Source organism: Cebidichthys violaceus, unplaced genomic scaffold (genome assembly GCF_023349555.1).
Source record: "Cebidichthys violaceus isolate CVI_PGR_0920_01 unplaced genomic scaffold, fCebVio1.0.p SCAF_6, whole genome shotgun sequence".
In the NCBI taxonomy this organism is placed as follows: Eukaryota; Metazoa; Chordata; class Actinopteri; order Perciformes; family Stichaeidae; genus Cebidichthys; species Cebidichthys violaceus.
Window position 1 is genome coordinate 1,442,569 of NW_027176816.1, and position 22,380 is coordinate 1,464,948.

General features: G+C 40.2%; 1 protein-coding gene across 2 annotated transcripts; it reads right to left on the reverse strand.

Moving 5' to 3' along the window:
• Positions 1-209: 209 nt before the first annotated feature.
• klhl21 (kelch-like family member 21) lies at positions 210-13,098 on the reverse strand. 2 transcript variants are annotated; one of them, XM_068732517.1, is made up of 5 exons: positions 12,985-13,098; positions 5,753-6,837; positions 4,442-4,847; positions 3,396-3,468; positions 210-2,579 (listed from the first exon to the last, which is right to left on the reverse strand). In XM_068732517.1, exons 2-5 carry the CDS (start codon positions 6,777-6,779, stop codon positions 2,244-2,246), a joined length of 1,842 nt encoding a protein of 613 aa, XP_068588618.1. In that variant the 5' UTR covers positions 6,780-6,837; positions 12,985-13,098; the 3' UTR covers positions 210-2,243. The 2 variants fall into 2 exon arrangements, with proteins under 2 accessions (XP_068588618.1, XP_068588619.1); XM_068732518.1 differs by lacking the exon at positions 12,985-13,098 and adding an exon at positions 7,407-7,488.
• Between the last annotated feature and the right edge of the window lie 9,282 nt (positions 13,099-22,380).

Here is a 22,380-nt window from a genome sequence, read left to right on the forward strand (position 1 = left end):
GAAAAGCAGCAAAACGTCCAAACCTTAATTGGAATGAAGACTTTACACAAGTTATGATTTTATTTGTTAAAATATATATATATATAATGTATAACTTTTATAAGTGTAGCTTCCTCTTGCTATTTATTAAAAATCGTTTCACACTCAGCTGCAACTACTGTCCATAGTTTATAGGAAATCCATTAGCAACCCGCTAAGAGCTCATCAACTGTGACTCCAGCCTGCAGTTTAATTTACGGTAACCACACTGTAAACATGTCACAAACAGAACGTGAGGTTACAGAATCCATTCAACACCACAAACCTGTATGAAAACTAAGACGATGATAAACACGATGCATGAACAACACCATAGAAACATTAAAGCTAAAATACATAACAACTTGAGATTCTGTTTGCACTTCCAGTTACTGGCGACCCATCGGCCACATTTACGAAGAGTTACTTTTCTTAATGCAACTGAAAGGCGGGAGACCTCTTGAGCAACCACAGCACAAATATATCCTTAAATAAACATGGAAAAAAAAACGATTAAAATGTCCGTAAATACAAATCGTAAGGAAAATTCTTCATGCACCTTTTGACCGGTGGTTAAAAAGGTTGATGTAGCCCAGTTAACGAGTCCGGACCGACACAAGGAGATGTCTAATTATCGCTAGCAGCACAATATCAACAACATCACACGCAATCATCCTGAAATCCTACGACAGATGATTACTTCAGATATTCCAATCCTTCCTATAAAGCCATACGTCTGTTCAGTTCGGCACCGAATGTCTTTTTTTTTACATTTCAAGCTTCTATTTAAGTTTTTGAATGACGCTTCGAATTTCTGTCGTCATATTTTCTGACATCTTCACCCAATTTTCTTTTAAATTATTGTGGTTGTATGAATGTAATTTACGGTACCGTTAGATTGCTGCTATACCGACCCGTTCATACATCTATTTGACCACAGTTAAAATGTTTTTGAAAGGCCTAAACGTCAACAAATATGGATTGAATTTCAATAAATTGTATTTTTGGACAACGCTCTTGTGTAATATTAGTGTAGCCTAATCTTTCTCTGTAACTGTGAAGACATACGGCGTTTTAACATCAATGAAAAGACACAAAAACAAAAAAAAACAGCTGCACAGCATTCGTGTCGATTTAAAATGAAAATGTCAACGTTATGAACGAATCTCTGAAGCTTCAAACTATCCTGTACAGCTCTACTCTTTAGTGCGAGACATCGATTGTGATTACCGTCGTTTTTATGGAATGTAAACAGATTATTGCTGTTTCTGAACAAATGTTACAGAACACAGAAACACCTCGCCCTGCTGGGGACTGGAAGCGACTGTGTGCTGCTCGTTATCGAAGGCGGGGAAGTTATTAACCAGTTCGACTTCATCCATGGAGTCTTTTCTCTTGTAACACCAACAGTAAACAATCTCACCTTTGTGCAGCTTTTCCTAGTTTTTTTAAATTGTGGATTTGCTGCTGCCCCCTTGTGGCCAATGAGAGGAGAACAAACACTGCAGCAGCGGTTCTCACCAATCATAGTTACGTTTTTCTTGTTCTGCTCTCTGTCGTCAGGGGAACGTTATAAACCCGTCACTGCTTGATGCACCAAAACGAGGCAAAGAAGACTCTGCCCTAGACAAAATACTTGGACAAAAAGACACAAAGGTGACATTTTTGCGGTAATGAAAGTGTTGTTGAAGAGTCTACTTTTGGTTTTACGAGACAAAAAGACATCCAGGATGAAGCTGCCAGTATGCTATCCTACCACTTATGTAACTTCCCAAAAATCCACTATCCAGCATTCACACTCACTGTGTCGAGGCGCTCTCTCTTTTTTTTTTTTGATTATTAACTATCGTTGTCACTTTTCATGTCAACAAACAAGTGCAGCTCGATGAATGCCTTCCAATAAAAGACCGTCGCTGTGATCCTCACGTCTAAATTAAATCCCTCCCCCTTTTGATGACCAACTAAACACGCTTGATTTACAACGCGGTCAGACAGACTAGTTGTGATTGAGCTTAACCCGACCCTGAGGACCAACTCTTTGGTTTGGTTAACTTCCCCACCTTCAATTTGAAGGTAGTGGCTTGCTTTAGCTTTAGTGTACATTCGGGACTGTCTCTCACACAGTGAGACCAAACAGGGTGAAGAAAGTAATTCACCCAGTCAATAGACTTCTACATTGAGAGAGAACAGATTGAAAAGGGGGGGGGTGTTTTCTAGGTCCTAACTCAGTGCGCTGGGTTCACATCCTGGTTCTGGTTTTGGTTGAGATTGTTGTTGAGATTGTGGAGCGCTTGGTGACGATGGTGCCGATGCAAGTGGATGGCGTTTGACTCGGGTATCTCAGTGGGTCCAAACGCGCTGGTCACCTGCGGCATGAACTGGCGGAATATGCTGACGCTGCCGTGCCAGAAGGTGGGCTGAGGAAGTCGTCCAGCAAGAGTCCATGAGCGGGTGGTCGGATCGAACGCTTCCACCACATCCGACAGCTCAAAGGTGTTGTCGTAACCTCCGGACACGTACAATTTACCGCCCAGGGCGGCAACACTGCCTCCAACGTGCACCTGGACAAAAAGAACGACATCAAGAAAATGGTATTTATTTACGCTTTAATGCATCTGGTAGCCCCAAAATTTACAAAAAGGTAGTAAAAGGTGGCAATATACTGCATTTAGTAATTAAAATATAAGTGAATACATAATTAGTGAAAGTAGTCGACACCAATACTAGTGAAATTCCACGATTCTTGATACCCAACCCAATGCCATGGATTAAACAATACAGGGAGTTAATTAAAATGTGTAAAAATATTAAGCTGTATACTTTAAATACACACACTGCTCTGGACCAATCGTTGTCTTGGACATCATATAAATATATTGGTAATGTTTTGTTTTAGATGGAAAACAGGAAATACATTTACGATTAAATATGTGCCGAGACCAAAAACAAAAGGAAAAGTAATGAGTTAAATAAATAAGGTACTGATTGGAGGTGAAAGGTTAATTATAAAGCTTTACATTTCTTTTTACACACCATATGAATTCTTCAACAAAACTAAGTATTACTTATTGATATATTTTGGGCTCATCTGATAACCATTTACTGCCTTATCTTGCTTTTGGGGCTGATATGTTCAATTCATACCACGAGAGGCAGTAATCATTTTAAAGTCATCATAATGAAGCCATTAAAAAAGGCCACATAGATCCATCTATCCCCTTCACTGTACTCAGAGATGTTGTATCAATTAGTGACAAAGTGCAGCAGTTATTATTTCTGTGTTGCTGAGCCCTGTGAACACAAGTCAGAACTATTAGCGCTCATAACAGACTAATAAAAGCAGGCTCACAGACGAGCGTCAGATGTGAAATACAAACCTGGGTCATCGGACTAATTTTGTCCCACTCGTTCTTTTGAGGATTATAAACATCGACCTCCGGTGAGTCATCCCTACGAATAGAAGCAAACCAAAGTCAAGCCGCTGCTGAATCAATCATAACTTCAAATGTATTCATGCAGACTTCACTGACTACTGCAGCAACAGTGTATCATGAACAAATATCTATTTCTGGACTTTTAAATAATGACTCAGATCCCAAATATTAAAGGACGTTCCTGTAAGCGAGACACGGACGTATAACGTAACCGTATTTGACTCTTAGCTAACCTAAACTAATGATTAACACATGTCGTACATTGATTTATGTCACATTCTCTATCAGTGGATTTCTGCTCTCTCATTTCTCACGGGCCGGAAACTGGGCAGAAAAGAAGAAGACGAAAATGAGCACTGGAGCGGTAGAACAGAGTGTTTACGAGATGAAATAGTAATGCCTCTGTCAGTGTTATGTCACGGCCCCTGTGACTGATACGTTATTATAAATCACATCCTTAATACTAATGCATCAATCTGTAAGGAGCAACAGTTTTATCTGGCCGAGGTGAAGCTAGTTTTAGGTAGTTTTGTCCAGTGGTGCCAAACCTAGTAGTCGATACGAGATAAATGTGACGGGTCGTTGGATGATTAACGGGAGAAGAAAGAAGCACAAACAAAGTTCTGATACAGAAATTTGGATCAACTTTCTTAGTTAAGAGTGGAAATGTCTCTTTTTGGTGGATCTGTTCCAACTACACACTGATTTGTTTTTTGTAAAAAAAAAAGGTTGGAAACATTAACTTGTAACTTTAGTTATAAATGTGGAGTAAAAACTACAATATTTCTCTCTGAAACATAATGGACTAGAAGTATTAAGTAACATCAAATAGATATACCCAAGTAAAGTACAAGTACTTCAAAATTGTATTTAAGTACAGTGCTGGAGTAAATTGATCTCAGTCACTTTCCACGCACACACAAAATGATGGTGAATGAAACTATAAAGATGTAGTTTACATGTGTAACTGAAGTCACTCGTCTCCCCACCTGATGAAGTAGATGAGGCTTTTGAGGGTAACAGTTTTCGGTGTGAAGGACCACGGCGGCAGCTGTCCACAGCTGACCGTGGACCAGCGGTTGGCGTCTGCGTCGTAGGCCTGGATGGTCATGGTCTCCTCCCCGGTCAGGGAGCCGATGGCATACAGGCGTCCGGCGCACGTGGTGGTGGAGCAGTTGTCCATGGCGTGCAGCATGGGCGGCAAGGCCTCCCAGCAGTCCAGAGCGTGGTCGTAGCGCTCGGTGCTGTCCGACGCCACAACGTAGAGCTGACCTTTCAGCACGCAGGAGCTGTGGTACTCGCGGGCCTTCAGCATGGGCGCCGCCTCTGTCCACTCGTTGACGCTGGACTTGTAGCGCCACACGCCGTCGTAGAGGCGAGAGCCGTCGGAGCCACCTGGAGGACACAGACGCGTTGTCTCCACGGTTAATTAATGTGCGTCAAGGATTTCCTCGTTGTTTAGGGTCAGGGTGCACTATGACAACTCTGTCCAAAATCAAAAGACTTAATATTTCAAGCTGCCTTTTTACTGCTTTAACTTCTCGTTGTGACGTAAATGATGATTGCACAACATAATGGCGGGAGATTAATGACACCATCTGTGTTTTGATTTAAACCTCGCTTTAGCTACGCAATTCTGTGTACCACCGGGTATTATTATGACATATAGGCTCGATTTCGAGTGTGTTTTAAACCTTTTTTTTTTTTTTTTTTTTAAAAGCCTAATGTACCTGCTCAATATTGATTCAAATTTGACAATTATATTTAGTTATTCAAAATAAACTGTATCAAAGGTTATACAATAAAATCTAAATCTACCTGTCTGACAGTATGAACTCATACGCTGCTGTTAGGATTGAGCTAACATTGCTAAATATGTTTTTTTCTTGCAGGGGACCTGAGCTCCGAAACGTGATGATGCTGATGATGCTGCTGCTGCTGATGATGAAGATGATGATGATGATGATGATGACACCACTGCTGTCCTGGCAGCACACCATGTCCTGCCTCTACTCTACTCTTGGTCACACAGAGAGACTCTAACCAAAGAGCCTGCAGTTTATTTATACAAACACAGACTTGACGGCCATTTCATAAGATGAAGGAGCAGGAATGGAAATCTACCGACTGGCGCGTTCACCCTACAGTGAATCTAATAAACACAGCCGCTGTAACCACTGCACACCGTCTGTGGCACATCAGATAATGCCGAAGTCGTACTTCAAGGTGGAGCAGATCATCCTCTGTGCTACACTTACATATATACATGATCTATACTAAAAACAGGTGTTTCAACTTACCTGTGACATACATATCGTTTCCGAGGGCAGCTATGCTGTAGCCTCCTCCGAGGTGGTCGGGGAACTCGGCCAGGTAGCGCCACTGTCCGGTCTGGGGGTTGTAACAGTCCACTGTGACCAGCTCGTCGCAGTCCTGGTCGCAGCCTCCCACCACCACCAGGATTTCTGCCAGCCCCGTAGACGGCCGGGGCCGCATTCGGTGGCAGGGTCTGTCGTGGCGGTCGTACTCGCAGGACTGGAAGCTACGAGCCTCGTTCACCATGCGAAGGCAGGTGGGCGACAAGTAGACGAGCGGGTCGCTCTCCACGTGGGCCAGCAGGAAGAACCTCCTGACGAAGGGGAGTCGGACCTGCTGGAGGAGCTCGGGCCAGTAGTGCAGTCTCCGCTGGAGGTCAGCCTTTACCCAGCGCAATGCGATATGATAAACGGCCTCCTCCTTGTCGACGCAAAACTCATCGTCCGACACGAACTCAAGGAGGCGCTTCCACGGCAGCCGGTCAAAGTCCGTCGCTTTAGCCAGCTCCATTATGTTTTTGAGGACAAAGCGGCGAGCGCTCGTCGCGAGCTCTCGGCAGGCGTAGGCCTCCGCGAAGTCCTGGATCTCTAAGCAGTTGGAGACGTCCAGCCGCTGCTCGAGAAAAGCACAGCAGGCCTCCTTGACAGAGGGAAACTGAAACAGATCTGCCGTCTTCAGCAGGACGTCCACGTTGTCCTGCGTGACGGTGACCCGTCCCGTGTAGCAGAAGTCCACCAGCAGACCCAAAAGCTCGGCAGACACCTCGTGTAGAACTACCCGGTCCATAACGCTCTCCTTTAAAGTTCCCGCGAACATAGCGCGAAAGTAGGTGCTGGCGGCAGCCAGCACTGTGCGGTGGCAGTGGAACTCGCGGCCCTCGGCACACAAGGTCACATCGAAAAACTTCCGTTCGGCGCGGAGTTCATGGATTCCCCGCAGCAGGTTGAAGGCGTGGGCCGTGTCGAAAAAAGGCAGGGTGGACGGTTGTGTCTGCAAGACTGGCTTTTCCATCTCTCCTGTCGCTGGGTGTCTCAGTATCCAGTGGTTGTGGTCAGAATGATGTGTTCGTCTGAAACAGATGTACACCAGAAACACACATCAACCATTATATGTTCCACACCAAGCAGGGCTGCCACCAACAAATTACTTTCAATATCAATTATTGTGCTGATTATGTGTCAAAATGTCAAAAAGAAATACCCATTGCAGTTTCCAAAAAGCCCTTCATAAAGTCTTTAAATTGCTCATTTTGACTTTGAGATATTCAGTTTACGATCACTTGAGACCAAGAAAAGCAGCAAATCCTCACAATAGAGGACCTGAAACAATGGGATTTTGGGCTTTCTAAAATAAAATAAAATCCATACACAGTGGCCTGTGATGGTGAACGATGACTTTTAAACGTTTAAAAAAAGAAGTTTCAAATTTAAAAGGCAAAAGAACAAAAACAAAGAGGACGCATGACTTTACATTTCCGAAAGCTCAGCCCCAGATGAAACGTTGCAATCCATTACAAATTCAGTTAACTACACTGATAACTAGTGGTCAGTTCAGAAACTATACAACTAAACATACAAGTACTGTAACAGCCATCTCCATTTTTAATAAATAATCCCTAAGAACAGTTTTTGCTCCTACCTGATGAGCCCCTCTCGGCACGATTCGTCTAGAAAACACGACAGCAAAGCTCAGCACGACTCTGGTCTCTCTCTCTCTCTCGAGAAGATACAGAGCTTGCTTGTGCTCAAGGGCTATAAATACACCCGCAGTGTCCATTTCCAGGCAAAGGTGGGAGGGAGGGGGGGGGTGTTTAGGGAGAACACCTAACAGGCTGTGAGCTGATGCTGTGGGGAGAGTATAAGCTCCCCCACCGGTATGTCTCTGTGGTCAGTCAGCGTTCAGTAAGTGGTCTTTGAGAAAGGAGCCAGCTGAGCCCAGGCCTCCTCACCGCCAGCACACCTACACAGAAAGCTCCCTGTCATCATGTTCTGCAGCCAGGTCACCAAAGCAGACCCGCTCTGATCGCAGCCGACGGACCGAGTGTCAACAACGAACCAGCCGAATTTAGTTTTCAATGCTAGTTAGTGAATGTTAGAAATTCACTAATGCTAACTATAGGATTGTTCTAGATCTACAAACCCGTCATTTTTAGTTCCAGCTTCTGTAATGTGAGGATTTGCTGCTTTCTCTCTGTTTTATTCTTTTCTTTGCAAACTGTAAATCGTATTTTTAACGGGCACTTCATATGATTTTCTGAGGTTCTACGGTCTAAAAAGACTAAGCGCTTAATAACAAAAGTAATCAATAAAACAGATAATTGTAACTGAATATATTTGCGTTTTTGGACTGTTGGTCAGTGAAAAAAGAAGAAGGTGTATGTCGCCTTAATGGACTGTGGGAAATTTTCACTATATTCTTACATTTTTAGCAGATGATTAATAAAGAAAATAACCAGGACATTGATCGATTATTAGTTCTGGTCATGAATGTTAAAATCAGTGACATATTTCCAGTTGACTACAATATTTAATGTAATATAATAGTCAATATGCATTAACTCTCTTTGTTGCCTTTATATTTTTGTCTTGAGACCGGAAATGTCACACAGAATGTGGAGTGTTTTCATTCCCATGCAAATATAATAATGATAATTTAAACAATTACAAACATTCATCTAATCTTGACCCTATAAGGTGTTGAAAAGATTGCTTCTCTCATTCATGGCTGTAGTGAGTTTAACAGTAAAAGTATATCTGACTTTTTAGTTATTCACTCTAGTTTAATCACGAGGAGAAAAATATATAGCAGACGGTGAAAAAAAACAAACACTTGAACACACTTAAAAGCACAAGTTGCTACTGAGTTAGCAGGAGGCCTCATTAAGGGCCTTTCTAGGATTCTTGTCAAGACTTTGAGATAATCATTCTTTCTCAAAATACACAAGCGTCTCGTTACAGAGATTTGTTTAAAGGTTGTAGTAAAGCCCCCGGTCCTCTGGCCAAAAAGAACCTAGCACACATTCCACACCAGTGTTCAACAATGCAGCGGTGCGCATACTGTAGCTCTGTGAGGGATCAAGCTGCTCTCCTGAAGGGCAGACAGGACCTCACAACCCAGACCTGCTCTGAAACAACAGTCCTGTACAAGTCTTCATGTTAGAGGGGATAGTTGCATTTCCTTACATCGACGTCGTGAGCTTTCCTCTTACTCAGTTGTGTGTGTTTCTTGCTCCCACTGCCCTCCGTTACAAACACTGAAAAAAGTGAATTAATTTAACTATCACATCTGGTCTTTATCTAAATATTTTAGCCGTTTTTTTTTTTTTTTTAAAGCCACGACTTAGCTTAATACTCCTCAGGTCAGAAGTATTGAGCAACTTACGATCGGCGTGTTTACCAACCATGATCCAAGAATAGCCGACAGAAATGTTCGCTCTCAAATGAAGGGAGGGAAGGAAGGTGAGAGGGAGGGGAAATAATAGATGTCTGGAAACAATCTCACGGCTATGAGCGACGAGTACAGAGAGAGCAGCCAGCATCAGCGCAGGGATCAGTGTCCCTTTCATCGCGTACTATAACGGTGTTCGCCTGAGGTACAATGCTGTTAGTCAGAGGACTTTAGCAGCATCCTGAACTAAACTACAGGAGGAGGGTTAGGGTGGTGTGTATTATTTTATATTCCATAAAATGGTTGATGAGACGGTCTTCATCTATTCCTGTACTTGGGAACCATGGTGCAAGTGTATTTGGGAGACAGGCAGATACTCAGAACTACTGTAAATAGAAACTCTGACTAAGAGAACCTACTGAATCAGAGTTTAAACCAGGAGTGTGTGAAGAGTACACGGCCGAGATAGCGGCGTTAAGCTACAAGCTAGCGTAAGCATGACGCTAACATGCTCACGATTACATGGCTAGCATGCTAGCAATTGCTAATGAGCACCAAACAGAAAGTATAGCTGAGACTAATTGGAATTGTCATTATTTTTATGTTAGTCATCAGATATTTTGTCCTAAAACAAATTATTTGACAAACTACATTTTGACCTGATGATGCACCAGAGGAATAACGAAAATTATTACAAATAATCATTAGGGAGATATCAATGTATGAACCCAATTTTAAGGCAATCCATCCAATAGTTGGTCAGATATTTCACAAAGACTACAGAGGTGAACGTCAGTAAGTAAAGTCAGTAGGATGCATCCTCTGGGGAACATGAATATCTGAACCAACCCTCAGACCAAGATTCAGAGTTAAAATAAAAAGGCAAAAGTTTTGAGGGAAACAAAAAACAAAACAATGCAAAAATTACAACATCATCTTGTAAAAAGCCAACTTTGAACACTGCAATCTAGAAAAAAACAACGTATTCACTGCAATGCATGACTTGGTGCCACAGCCCCCATAAAACCATGTGGCTTCCACGTATTCAGCGAGTTCATCATGTTTATTCAGGAGCTGCTCTGTCCATGTGAACGGGGTGAATCAGTTTTCATGACGGTGGTCGCAGTGCGTTCTCCATCTCTCGGTGTGAACGCTAGCGTCGCCCCTTGCTGGTGCGAGCGCGCAATTACCACCGGAGACAATTTACATAGAGGCTTTAACGTCGTTTTGCATTTTTGTCATCTCAGTATCAGTCATCATAACAGGACAAACAGCTCTACTGTTTACAGAATCAACTTGGCTATTCATATTTAGTATCTTAGTCTGCAAGTGTTAATTAAGATCGGGCTACTTTTATTGTACTTGACAGATAATATGAAGAGAGGCACGTAACCTGGAAGGCATTTTTATTTTTGCAAACAGTGCTCAGTTGTTGCACAGAATCCTCGTGGGCTCACCACACCGAGACAGCTGCTCTCCCTGCTGTCGATCCAGGCTGCTGGGGCCGAGGCAACCATCAGAGTGGAGTTCTCCACGGCTGAGTCTGTTCCTGGCCATAAAAAGGCAACTGCACCACACTCATATCATCCCCCCCCCCCCAGTGAGGAGGGCCAGCTCAAGGCTACTATCTGAAATAAGGCCCATGTTTAGACCTGGCATTAACATGCACCTCGAGCGATCCACAAATCACAAATGGACAGAAAAAATGTTTTCCTGAATATTCTTGATTGTGGAGATCCAGGTTGCTCAGCATTACAGTTTAATCACGGCTCCAAACGGCAGCTTGGCTGTTACTAAGCTACTAACTCTGAATTTACTACTACTGCTGTATGTAATAAACGTCATGCAGCTGGCTATACTTGTCCTAAAAACACGTGTGGGTCTATACCTCATTTTCATTCTTTGAGCCAAAAAACACATCAGTTTTTTCAGATAATTTTTCCTTTCTTAAAATGTGCTCCATTGCCAATAAAGTGAGAATTGGTAGATTCTTGTTTTGAGTGAAGTATTCCATTTAATTTTGTAATTCTGTGATAAAATACAGTCACCGGATTTTTTTTTTGTACTGTGATATAAATATAGGTCATATCGCCACTAACTCATGCATTTAAATGTATTTATTGATTGATATCCAACTACATGTGAGAGGGACATTTTTGCATTTTTCACAGCTATAGTTACGTAGCGGCACGTCATTTTACATGTTGGCAAATACGATCAACTAATAAAATATGATGTATTGCTATAGATTAAACTACCCAACACTTACATAAAGCGGTTTCATCTTAGCTCCACCTCACAATTACAATTCTGCTTAAATGACAACTTATCAGTATTATACTATAGAATGACGGTATTCCAATAACATGCTGTATATTGTAAATATAACAATCTGAGAGGTGCATTGTGCATGATGAGTACTTTAATTGTTTTCTACTAGTCATGCACTTTCAGTCGAGTAAAATGTTGCATGCAGGACTTCTTACTTAGAAGATAGACTGCCATTACTGCCGTATTGCTCCTTTTACTTAAGTAAAAGCCGTTGTCTCTACGTCTTCCACTACAGTGCCAGGCTGAAGTGTTCTTGGATTCAGTGAACCGCCACCGGGGTCAAGTAGCACTTTTCATGACTGAGCTCACACTCCTGCTGCTGCCGAGTGAATGAAGCAGCACGTTATTCATTCATCTGATATTGGGAAAGCAGGGTAAAGGAGATTTTTAGTGCCACCCAAAAGGCTCCTTTCATATTCTAAAACCACAAGGGATCATTTCAAATAGCAAGCGCTGCGCTCCTTCAACTGCTCCTACATTCCTGTAATTCCTGCCGCTGTCACAGTTACACTTAGAGGTTGCAATCAGTGGAGGAAGAAGTATTCAGGCCTTCAATATGAATATAACTAGCAATACTTCAGTGACAAATACTCTGTTACAAGTAAAAGTCCTGCATTTAAACACATAAAGTACAACACTTAAAGTAACAGTACAAAAGTATTATCATGACAATAAACTTAAAGTGCTAAATTCATTACGCAGAACGGTCCATTTCAGAATAATATATCATATTACTGGATAATAAGTATTGGTTCATTTATGTGTTGGCATATACAACACAATTAACATATATACTGCTGGGTATCTCAACTTTAATACATCATTTATTAGTATTGATTTATATTCATAATATAAATCTACAAAGTCACTAAAGCTAATAAATAAACGCAGTGGAGTAGAAAGTACAATAAGTGCCCCAAATTGTAGTAGAGTAGAAGTAGAAATACTCAAGTAAAAGTAGTTACACTTACCTCAAAAAGTGTACTTAAGCACAGTACTTGAGTAAATGTAGCAATGTACTTAGTTACATTCCACCGCTTGTTATAATAAACATTTGCATCACTGCCATACAAGTCCTCATCATTGAGCACAGTGAGGCCTCAGTGAGAGAAAACAATCCCTCTCCTCAAAGCCATGTTTGGCCCGTGATAATATTCAAATGCAAGAAGCTAATGCTGGATCATAACTCAGATACATAAGGCCCAAAGCAACACACACACACACACACACACACACACACACACACACACACACACACACACACACACACACACACATACATACATATATATATATATATAAATACATGCATAGACGAAGTGTCAGTAAAAGCTACTTAGTATGACAACAATGCGTAAGAACATAAAAGTCATGTTTACAAATGGCTCGCAACGTTGTTTTCCAACATAAGTTTACGTATTACCGCTATTGTCAATCTGTGCTCCGCTTGTAAGAAAACGAACATGAAAACAGGTCAACTCAGTTTCAGTCAACTTACCGCTATCTGTCTTCTCCCGATGTTGGTAATCTTAGAGAGTATTCAGAGTTAACGCCGTATAAATCGAGCTGTTTGACGCCGTGAATGTCTTCGGCCTCGCTGCGCCATGATACCCTCAGCTGTAACGGATGTTGCCTTCACGTGGCGTCGGAATTATCCAACGTCACACGCAGACAATCACACACTCGGAAATCATTGTCATTTTACTGTTTGTTCAAGTTTGAAGTCCATATTTTGCTATTTTTGCCAACACACCTTTCTATTCATTCTAGCACAATTCTCAAACAATGTAAAATAAAAGTGCACAACTATTGCTAATACTGCTACTACTACAATACAAATATGAATTCAAATGAAACGATAACAACAACAATAAAAATGTTGATAATACGAATGGCCAAAATATACATTAAAAGTTGGGGAATTGAGTTGCAAATAGTTAATTATTTAGTTTCAGATACAAAAATAGACCAAATGAACGCTTAGAACGAGTACCTGAACGCAACATTTAAAACTGCCAGCTAAAACAGTAATACATGCAAATACTTGCAATATATGATCCGGAAAAAAAATTGTTCAAATTTGATTTCAAAGATCCCCAAAATACACTTTCACCAACGACTCGCATTACATAATATTTAGAGAAATCATAAATAAGCTAAATTTAAAAGTTTGGCATTTTGAAAGGTTATGAAGTTTTCTGTAAAACATATAGAGAAACTTACCAAATGTTTTCATGTCAAGGTTCCCAACAAACCGTATGTATTTATGGAAGCCTCTTTCCACCAATGTGATGAAAACAGATTATGTTAGTCCTTATAATAACTTATTATTGCAAAAATAATGACATAGTACCTCAAAATATTGAAAACATTTCTCACAATGATGACTGAGCATCTCAAAATGAAGGTATGTTGTACCATATTTTGGAGATAGAGAGTCATCATATTAAGTGCCTCATCATAATGACTTACAGGATCTTTTTTTTCATTACATATTCCATATTCACGTGGGACCCTAATGTGGCAGTATCTAGAGAGAAACATCATGTGATGTTTCTGTTATGTGACTTGTTTCAGAGACGTGGGAATTGAAAAATGTAATAATTTTGTAATTTTATGGCGAACTCTGGTGGCAGTACTGCAGAATAAACCAAAGGGTCAAAACTGGGTCAAAAGGAGACGTGAGAGGTTCTGACATGTCAAGGTGGGAATAACAAAGGTGTAAAAAATTAATGATGGCTGAACTGTATATAGCTGCTTGGTTTTGAAGCCCTGGTGGCTCACTGCCACATGAAAACTGTCAGGAGGGATCAGGTCCATCTACATCCCGCTCTACTAGATCTTAATCTCATATCAGGAAATTGTAGATCTTTCACTTTGAGAAATAGCTGCAAGGACGGGCATCGATTCACTTCTCTGGCTGCTCTGCTGAAGCTCTACTGTTTCTTTAATGGCAGTTTAATTATCAGGTAATTATCATCACCAAGCTTACCTTATTTAAATTGTGTTAGACTCACAAATATTGAATTAATTTGGACTTTAAAAGTTAATTCAATTCATCTTTTGATCAATGCTGTGTTTAAAAAAAAAAGTCCCGCGTGATTAGTGAGAAAAACAATCATACTTCAAAAGTTTGAGCATTAAATTATGAAATCCCACCAGAGTGTTTGTCATTTTCTCTCATCTTCTAATTAAAAGCCTCATCAACATTTTCCTTCTCTCTCTGCCCACATTTGGAAAATAAATATTCGCTTGAAGGAGTATTCACAACCTTTTCTTTAAACAATAAATATATACATATAAACAATTTACAAGACAAAGTCATGTCTCAGCCTAAACTAACAGAATTGTCAGAAAATATGAAGATGGAATTCAGATGATGATCGCATGAATAAATAAATAAATTCGTCAGGTTTTCTCAGTTGTTCTTTTTATCCGGCAGAACACTGACAGGGAACATCCCTGAAGGCAATCACACTTTTTATTTTAATAAACTGCTTAATATTCAGTCCATGGAGGCCACATTATTATAGTTATCTACCTTTGCCTCTTATTCTGCAGAGGGGGATTCTGAGAAGGCAAAGAAAGAAACGATGGCCCGGAGTGTAAAATGTAAAATAAAGAATGAATTACCCTTTCCAGCGCAATTAAGAGTGACCTGCTGTTGAACGTTTTCTGGCCTCATTTTGTCCTTCAGGCGTTGTAGATGTGGGAATTGCCGACGGACGTCTTAGACAGGGGTCGCACTGACATTGCACAAAACGCTGCCAAATTAGCTGCTCAAAGAAGGTCTTCTATGAATTGATACTGACATTTTATATCACTTGAGTAGGAGTTTTTAATTAAATTCTCACTATGTCACTTGGTTTTCTTCCTCAGAGGGAACAGGAATGGAGTTGATCGTTTAGCCAAAACATACAGATGTAGTCTTAAAGAGTCAGAGTTTTTTTTGGGTGGGAATACTTGTATTTACTTGTATTTGCTTTAAAGTTGATACAGCAAACTTGTCAGCAAAACAGTTGCTTCTCTATCGTCAACAGAAATACTATTCTGTATTCCCCGAACAAGTCAGTGTGGTCACAGCAAATTGGATGTTCATGGATGTTTGCACAAAGCCTCCGCTGCACCCACTGATAAAGAAATCCACGCAGGGTCGAGAGATACTCATCTGTGGGTTCTGCTACAATGAGTGACACTTTTCATATCCAGTCATTTTGAGAATTTTGTTCTGATTAAAAATATTGATTACAGCAGCTTTAAACTTTAATCATTAATTCACCAGAGCAGCAATACTGTCAAATATGATCACCCTTAAGTCTGATCCTGCAGTCTGATCCTGCAGTCATTGGAATATATTGTAAAAACTATACGGAAAAATAATCTACCATCAGTCCTTCCATGTTCCTCCAAGAACAAGTGCTAGACGAACACGAGGCATATTTTAAAAATTAATGTTTGCACCCGTTCAGTCACTAGATGGAGACATTCTATAGTATTCATGTTATAGCCACACTTAACATCTGTTGACCCAATAACTCTCAGGACAAGAATAATATCTCCCTCATTAATTACGGAATAATGATTAAAAAATATGATGTTGACACTAATGCTTCTGGGTATCCTTGACTAAATTGCACTGGCTGTAAACAAACCGTTGCTTCTCTAAAGTGATACATTTAGAGGGGTTATATTTTAGTCAAGACTCCCTGTTTACATGAAGACTGTAGACTCTACACACTTTAAAATTAATAAAGTTGATTGTAAATCCATTATTTAATACGCTTGTCTGCAAAGTCCTTCCTAAGCTCTAAATAACTGCTAACTAAGGTTCAAACAAGGTTGCACCATTCAACTAAAAAATCTGAATATTAGCTGTAAAAGTATTTCCAATTATTCCAAAAATGATCATCAGAAATGTTAATGCAGTTCAGAGAGGCAAACATATGATAATGCTAACTGATGTTACTGAGTTTAAAACATTACTGGCATTATGTTTTGAATTGAGGTATATTATGTTGTGCTTAGGGAAAAATTAATCTAAATCATTTATCATTTATTAAATCATAATTACACAGGTCAGATGTGTCAACCATGTTTCATGTTACCTCTTTCACTCTTCATTCCAGGTCCTATAACCAGCTGGCGTTGGTTCTGTTAGCTACGCAACACCTGGCAATGATGCAAGTATTTAGTAACAACTAATATCCACAGAAGAACTTGATTATGTGATTTGTGTAATAAGTATGTCAAACACCAATATTAGGCTATGTTGGCTCAGTTGTTGAGTGTGTATGGGATCAAATAAGGTAATCATGATCCCAGAGGTATCAAGGAATTAAGCGTTCTCAGACTTTGAAAAGCTCATATGTAAATAATTAAATATGGAATAACTATAGTCACCTCCAGGCGTCGTATGAAGTTAATTTTAAAGTGCATAATTCATCAAGACATCAATTACTCAGTCAATCGACTCATTCCCGCATTATTTCTTGCTATGAACATAAAAACAAACAAACGCTCGGCTGATAAAGCCCTCTCATGGCGCGGCAGGAAATCGACTGGACAGCAGTTACATCTATAACAATGATGGTTAATGAACATTTTGTTGTTGTGACGCTCTGTCGCATAGTTAAGGGCACAGCACCGTCGCAGCGTAAATTATTGATCTGACAAACTGCAGGTTTGAATGACAATACATCTCCCCGGAGACGGAAAAAAGTGACAGAAAAGCCCCAATAAAGAAGTGACATCAGTGTGAAGTCTGAAAGGAGCGGAGTAACAAGAGAAAGCGAGAGGAGGCTAACAAGTGATGAACACAGGGTTTGCTGACGAAGGGAGAAAAAACGGAGAAGTTGCAGAAGTTTGAAAACAAAGCTGACTTCCACATCCAGTTGGTTTTGCATGTAGGACAGTTATACAACAATACATGACAATAGCAGCCTTCTTATGTTGCGCTAACAAAGGTCAAGATGTGCTTTGGCTAATTGAATTCCAAATGTATTGTTGCACGCCGGTGCCTCTCCATGTGTTGATGGCTTTGATGGGCCTGATAATAACGCACCCTGGGCTCGATGAATAACTAGGTGTATTATTTGTAGACCTGGGTGTTGGGGAGAAGCAAAACATTCAGTAGCGCTGGCATAAAATATTGAACAAACTCATCTTTATTGTGCTTCACCGTGCAGACAGAGGCTGGATGCTGCCGGGGCCTGGTCAGCAAAGCCTTGGATAAATAAATAAGGGTTTTAAAGATGTATTTTTATATGCATCCTTTTTTTTTGTTATTATTCATGCATTCAACATTGCATTATTATTTATTATCTTTATTTGCAGGGTTATTTATGATTGTTCACAGTGCTTGCAAAATGTACCTGAGGGCATATTTATTTTCAGCTATACGACACTGAATAATTGTTTTTAGCACGCAGTAGTAGTTTAAGAGGTTGTTATACTGGGACCCCACCATCGATTTATTTATTTATAATTAGGATGAGTATGTGGTGTTTCTTAGAAAACAACTCAATTCTGTTCCTAAGGCGAAATCCAAATGTCCTTTTTTTCCCCCGGTTTAAATGCTGCTTCATGGCTCCCCAGTGCACCCTGCTCCATGTATAACTCAATTCACCGTCTTTCACACATTTCTCCAAACGCCATGAAGTTTGTGTTTATAATTTAATGTCTTGCAGCTGCCATACTGTTCATCATGCAGTGAGGGAGATCAGTGTAATGGGCTCTACCATTGCTCAACTGATCCACATGAGGCACATTGTCTTTGTTTTTGCATGTTGCAAGAGCCCAATGTGCTGAAAACCATATCATAAAGGATATCTTTCAATCAGGCATCACTGTGTATGCGCACCGTAATCTGAGCACAAATCCCCTGTCAAACATTTGGTGTTCACTATTATTACTATGTAAAACACTGTTAATGCCAAATTACACATTGGAGCCGCGTTCTCTTCTTTGTATCCAGTCTCTGTTTACATTCCCTGATGTTGTTTCCGACAAAATTGGAAAAATACAAACATCGCATTCACGGTCACACATCTGCGAGTCTTGATCATGACAAGATGTCATCTTTTCTGGTTGCTGAGCAATTCTGTCCAATAAACTGTAGAATAAAAACTAAATTGCAAAGCATAATTATCACTAGAATTATCGCCTCCACCAACCCAGTCAGATTTGTATCCTGTTAGGCATTCATGTGAAATTGTCATAATTGCCATATGAATTTTGTGAGGTCACAGTGACTTTAAACCACAAAATTCTAATCAGTTCATCCTTGAGTCCCTGTGGATGTTTGTGTCAGATGTAATGAAATCCCCTCACAGGCGTTTCCTGAGACATCCCATTCATGTGAATGGGACATATGACGGACGGACGGACAACCCAAAAACATAACGGCTGCCTTTTTAGTGATGAGAAATGCAAATGATTGAAATGTGTTTTTTTTTTGTGTGTGTGTTTACTTACCATAAATTGCACTGTACATGTTCTGCACCCAGTCATCAGTCTTTGCTGTGCTTGCAGCTGCATGTTAGTTTATCTTATATGTAAAGCAGCTTTATTTTCCCTTGCTGATGAATTCACTGGAGGAAAGAACACTTTAGCGTTGGTTTACTGTGATTAATAATTTCTGAAGGCATAGTTATCTGCTTGCCTGGTGCTCACAGCCTACATGATAATCTGCAGTCTAATCCAATCGTGTGCTACTTATGAGTGAGGATGTTACCTCTGTTGGCACATCTGCATTTGCTGAGTGAACATTAAGAATAATACAGTTGGAATTTGCAAATTCTTCTCTTTTCTCTGTGCATTTGCAATAAAAATGCCCAACGTTCCGTCTTAGTCTTTCAAATTGAATATGACTGTGAGAGTTTATCCTGCCACAGAGGCCATCAAAGTGCGTGAATGGAAGTTTGGATGCCATTTATCCTTCTAAAAAAAAATGCATTATTTGGAGATTCCTAGACAGCGTTTTTCTAAGATGTCAGCAAACTGTTTCTGTGGTTTCATTTATCTCTATACCAGTCTCCTTTTTCACACAAGAAATAAGAAGTTACTTCTCCCCCCACTGCTGAGGACTCCTCACAAACCCATCTGCTAGTTTAGTTTGCCTCCGAACACAATTAATCATGCTGTCACACAATCTATGCATGTGTGCTAGATGGCTCAGGGCTACGAGGCACAGAGTGACACAGTCAAACAAAATAACAGGGGATGCTGACTGCTCCGTATGTTCAAAAAAAAGATTTTCATTATCACTGTGATCAAGTAGGAGCGTGTTGGAGTAGCCGTTAGTCATCTTGCCTTACATGATTATTAACTCAAAGTCCATTTAAAGAGTCATTTATCATCCAGGACTCCTATAATTCATCGAGAACAAACTGTCCGAATCCAACAATGTGTTAAACATAAAATCTATAAGCCAAAGTGTATAAAAGGAAAAGAATCACAAATGTGTCGTGACAATTCATGATTGTGACACAGCAGCTGTATACATATATTTGGCTTTACGTTTGTATATTTCATCTCATTCATCCTGAGCACACGACCGACCCTTCACCAGCACCCTCGAAAAAATAATCTTCAGATATAACACGCCAACTAAATGAACAGATAATAATGAAAAGTCAATTCCCCTTCATTTCCCAGTCGGCAACCCCCCTCACAGTGTGTACACAGGAAGTGACACCAACACAGCAGCGTCCCTGCTGACAAAACTGTTCATTTTCGTACTGTCTGCGGAAAATAATAAGACATTAAACCCTGGGAGGGATGGAGAGCCTTATGTTGCTCCCAGTCTGTCTTCGAAGAGCGGCTTTGCTTCCTTCTCACCAAAGGCGCTTAGATTTGGGGGCTCCTACCTCCTGCCACATTTCTGAGGCAGCTGTGTTATTATGGACGGAGATTACTGAAAGTTGGTGGGCAGAAGAGGACCTCAACTGATCATTAGGGAAACAAAGAGCACCGCCTGTCAAGGGTGGCCTGCTGGATTTGCTGCTTGAACACATGAACTCTTAGAATAAATTAACCCTTTGCCACAAAAAGGTTTAGTATTCGATTTGTACGGAGAATGTTATGTTTTATGTTTCAGGGGTTCTTCTTCCTCTGCTACCGAAGAGGGAAGCTGCAGCACCGAAAGAGAATCCTAAATTTGTGCATTTTATTCCAGAAAACTCAAACCTAATTCAACATCAGGCTGCAACCTCTGGATCTCTAAAGTAAAGTGCTTTAAACCTGCATTCTTTCTAATAGCCAGCAGGGGGCGACTCCTCTGGTTGATAAGAGAAGTCCGATTCAGAAAATGACTTCTCACTTGATTTATTACCTCATTAAACATTGTGAACATAAGTTTACCGTCTCAACCACTAGTTTCAAGTCTTCTTCAATACAGCATGATGTTCATTTAGTAAATTATTGTCCCATTTTAGAATAAAATAGACAATAAAGCAGAGTATGCTTTAGGGTGTGGCCAAGCAACATTAACCGGTAAGCTATCTTAACGCTATAGTGGGTTATCCCTTATTCGACAAATGATACTGTGCTACTTATGTGTTACTCAAAGTTTTTAAAGAGGTGTTTTTGGCAATGCTGGTTAAAAATAACTTATTAAATTATAGCCTAAATGTTGCGTAAACAAAGAATAATCTAGCAGGAAGTTGACAAAACAGTTGTTGTTCTACCTCTGTTTAGCCTTGATGACGTTTCTTTGTATTTGTGTTTCTATCTCTGTTTCTTCCCTGCCGTGTATAATTTATTTGTGATGTCAGAGCAGAATCAAAACAAAAATATTTCCCTCATATCTTTTAAGACCGGTATCGCAGGCAATCAGGCAAATTGCCCCGTTTTTTGCTCCTTGTGTGATATTTTTCTCCCTCTCACATTTTGCAATTGAAATAGAAAAGTGTTCTCAATTACTGAGACAACAGTCAAGGCTGTGTTTATCTGCACAGAAACAAACACGCAGCCAAACATCCCATGATTCTGTCTGAATGATTTCACGCTTGGAGGAGCGGAGGTTGGGGAGAATAGATCAGGTAGGAGGGGACCAGGAGGCCTCTGGTGTGGAAGCGCCTTCTAAACACAGACAGACCGCGTGGCTTTGCCCACGTTTAGTGCAGCTATATTGTCTTTTTATTGCTCGGATGGCTGCTAAATCTAGAAATAGGTCTTATAGCTTTTGATTCACTCACTTACAATTTAAATGGTCAAAATTCCAGATGGATGAACACATGAGACTTTCATATTCTTCAACTAAACAATGCATTTTGTGAGATGTCTGAAGTATGTGAGTTTTATATTTCATGTTTCTCACACATTTGTAATCAAACATTGAAGTATTCCTTTCATATGACCCATTGACTTTAATTTACGAAACCTGTGTACATCCCTGAGTTCTGTTGCCGTGGTGACTAGATCACATTTCCTCCTGTTTAATGAAAACAAGCTCATTTTCTCGGTCGTCTCCTGGCTCCGTGTTTCTGCACCTGCTCACTTCAAGGCATTCAATGTCTTAAATTACCAACACACCAATCAGACCACAGCTATTGCACGGATTATACTTAGCATTTTGAAATGTATTTATATTGCTTAAAATGTCTTAAATAATGGAATTATTTAACAATGAAAATAATCTGAGAAGTCAGGGAACGCGGCACACTTGGGGCACCTGTTCCTCCCCTTCTTGTCTGCTTGCATATTTGCATATAGTTGCCAGATGGCAACAAATTAATTTTAACATTTTATAGAAAACTTATCATCTAAACTAGTTTTTAATTATGAAAAGTTCACTTCCCCTAGAAAGTATTTATTTTGTGTTGTCTTGAAGGAATTTTGCCTAAATGTTGAACAACAATCTTAGATCACGTGTCCATGGAAAAGGGAGGATCAC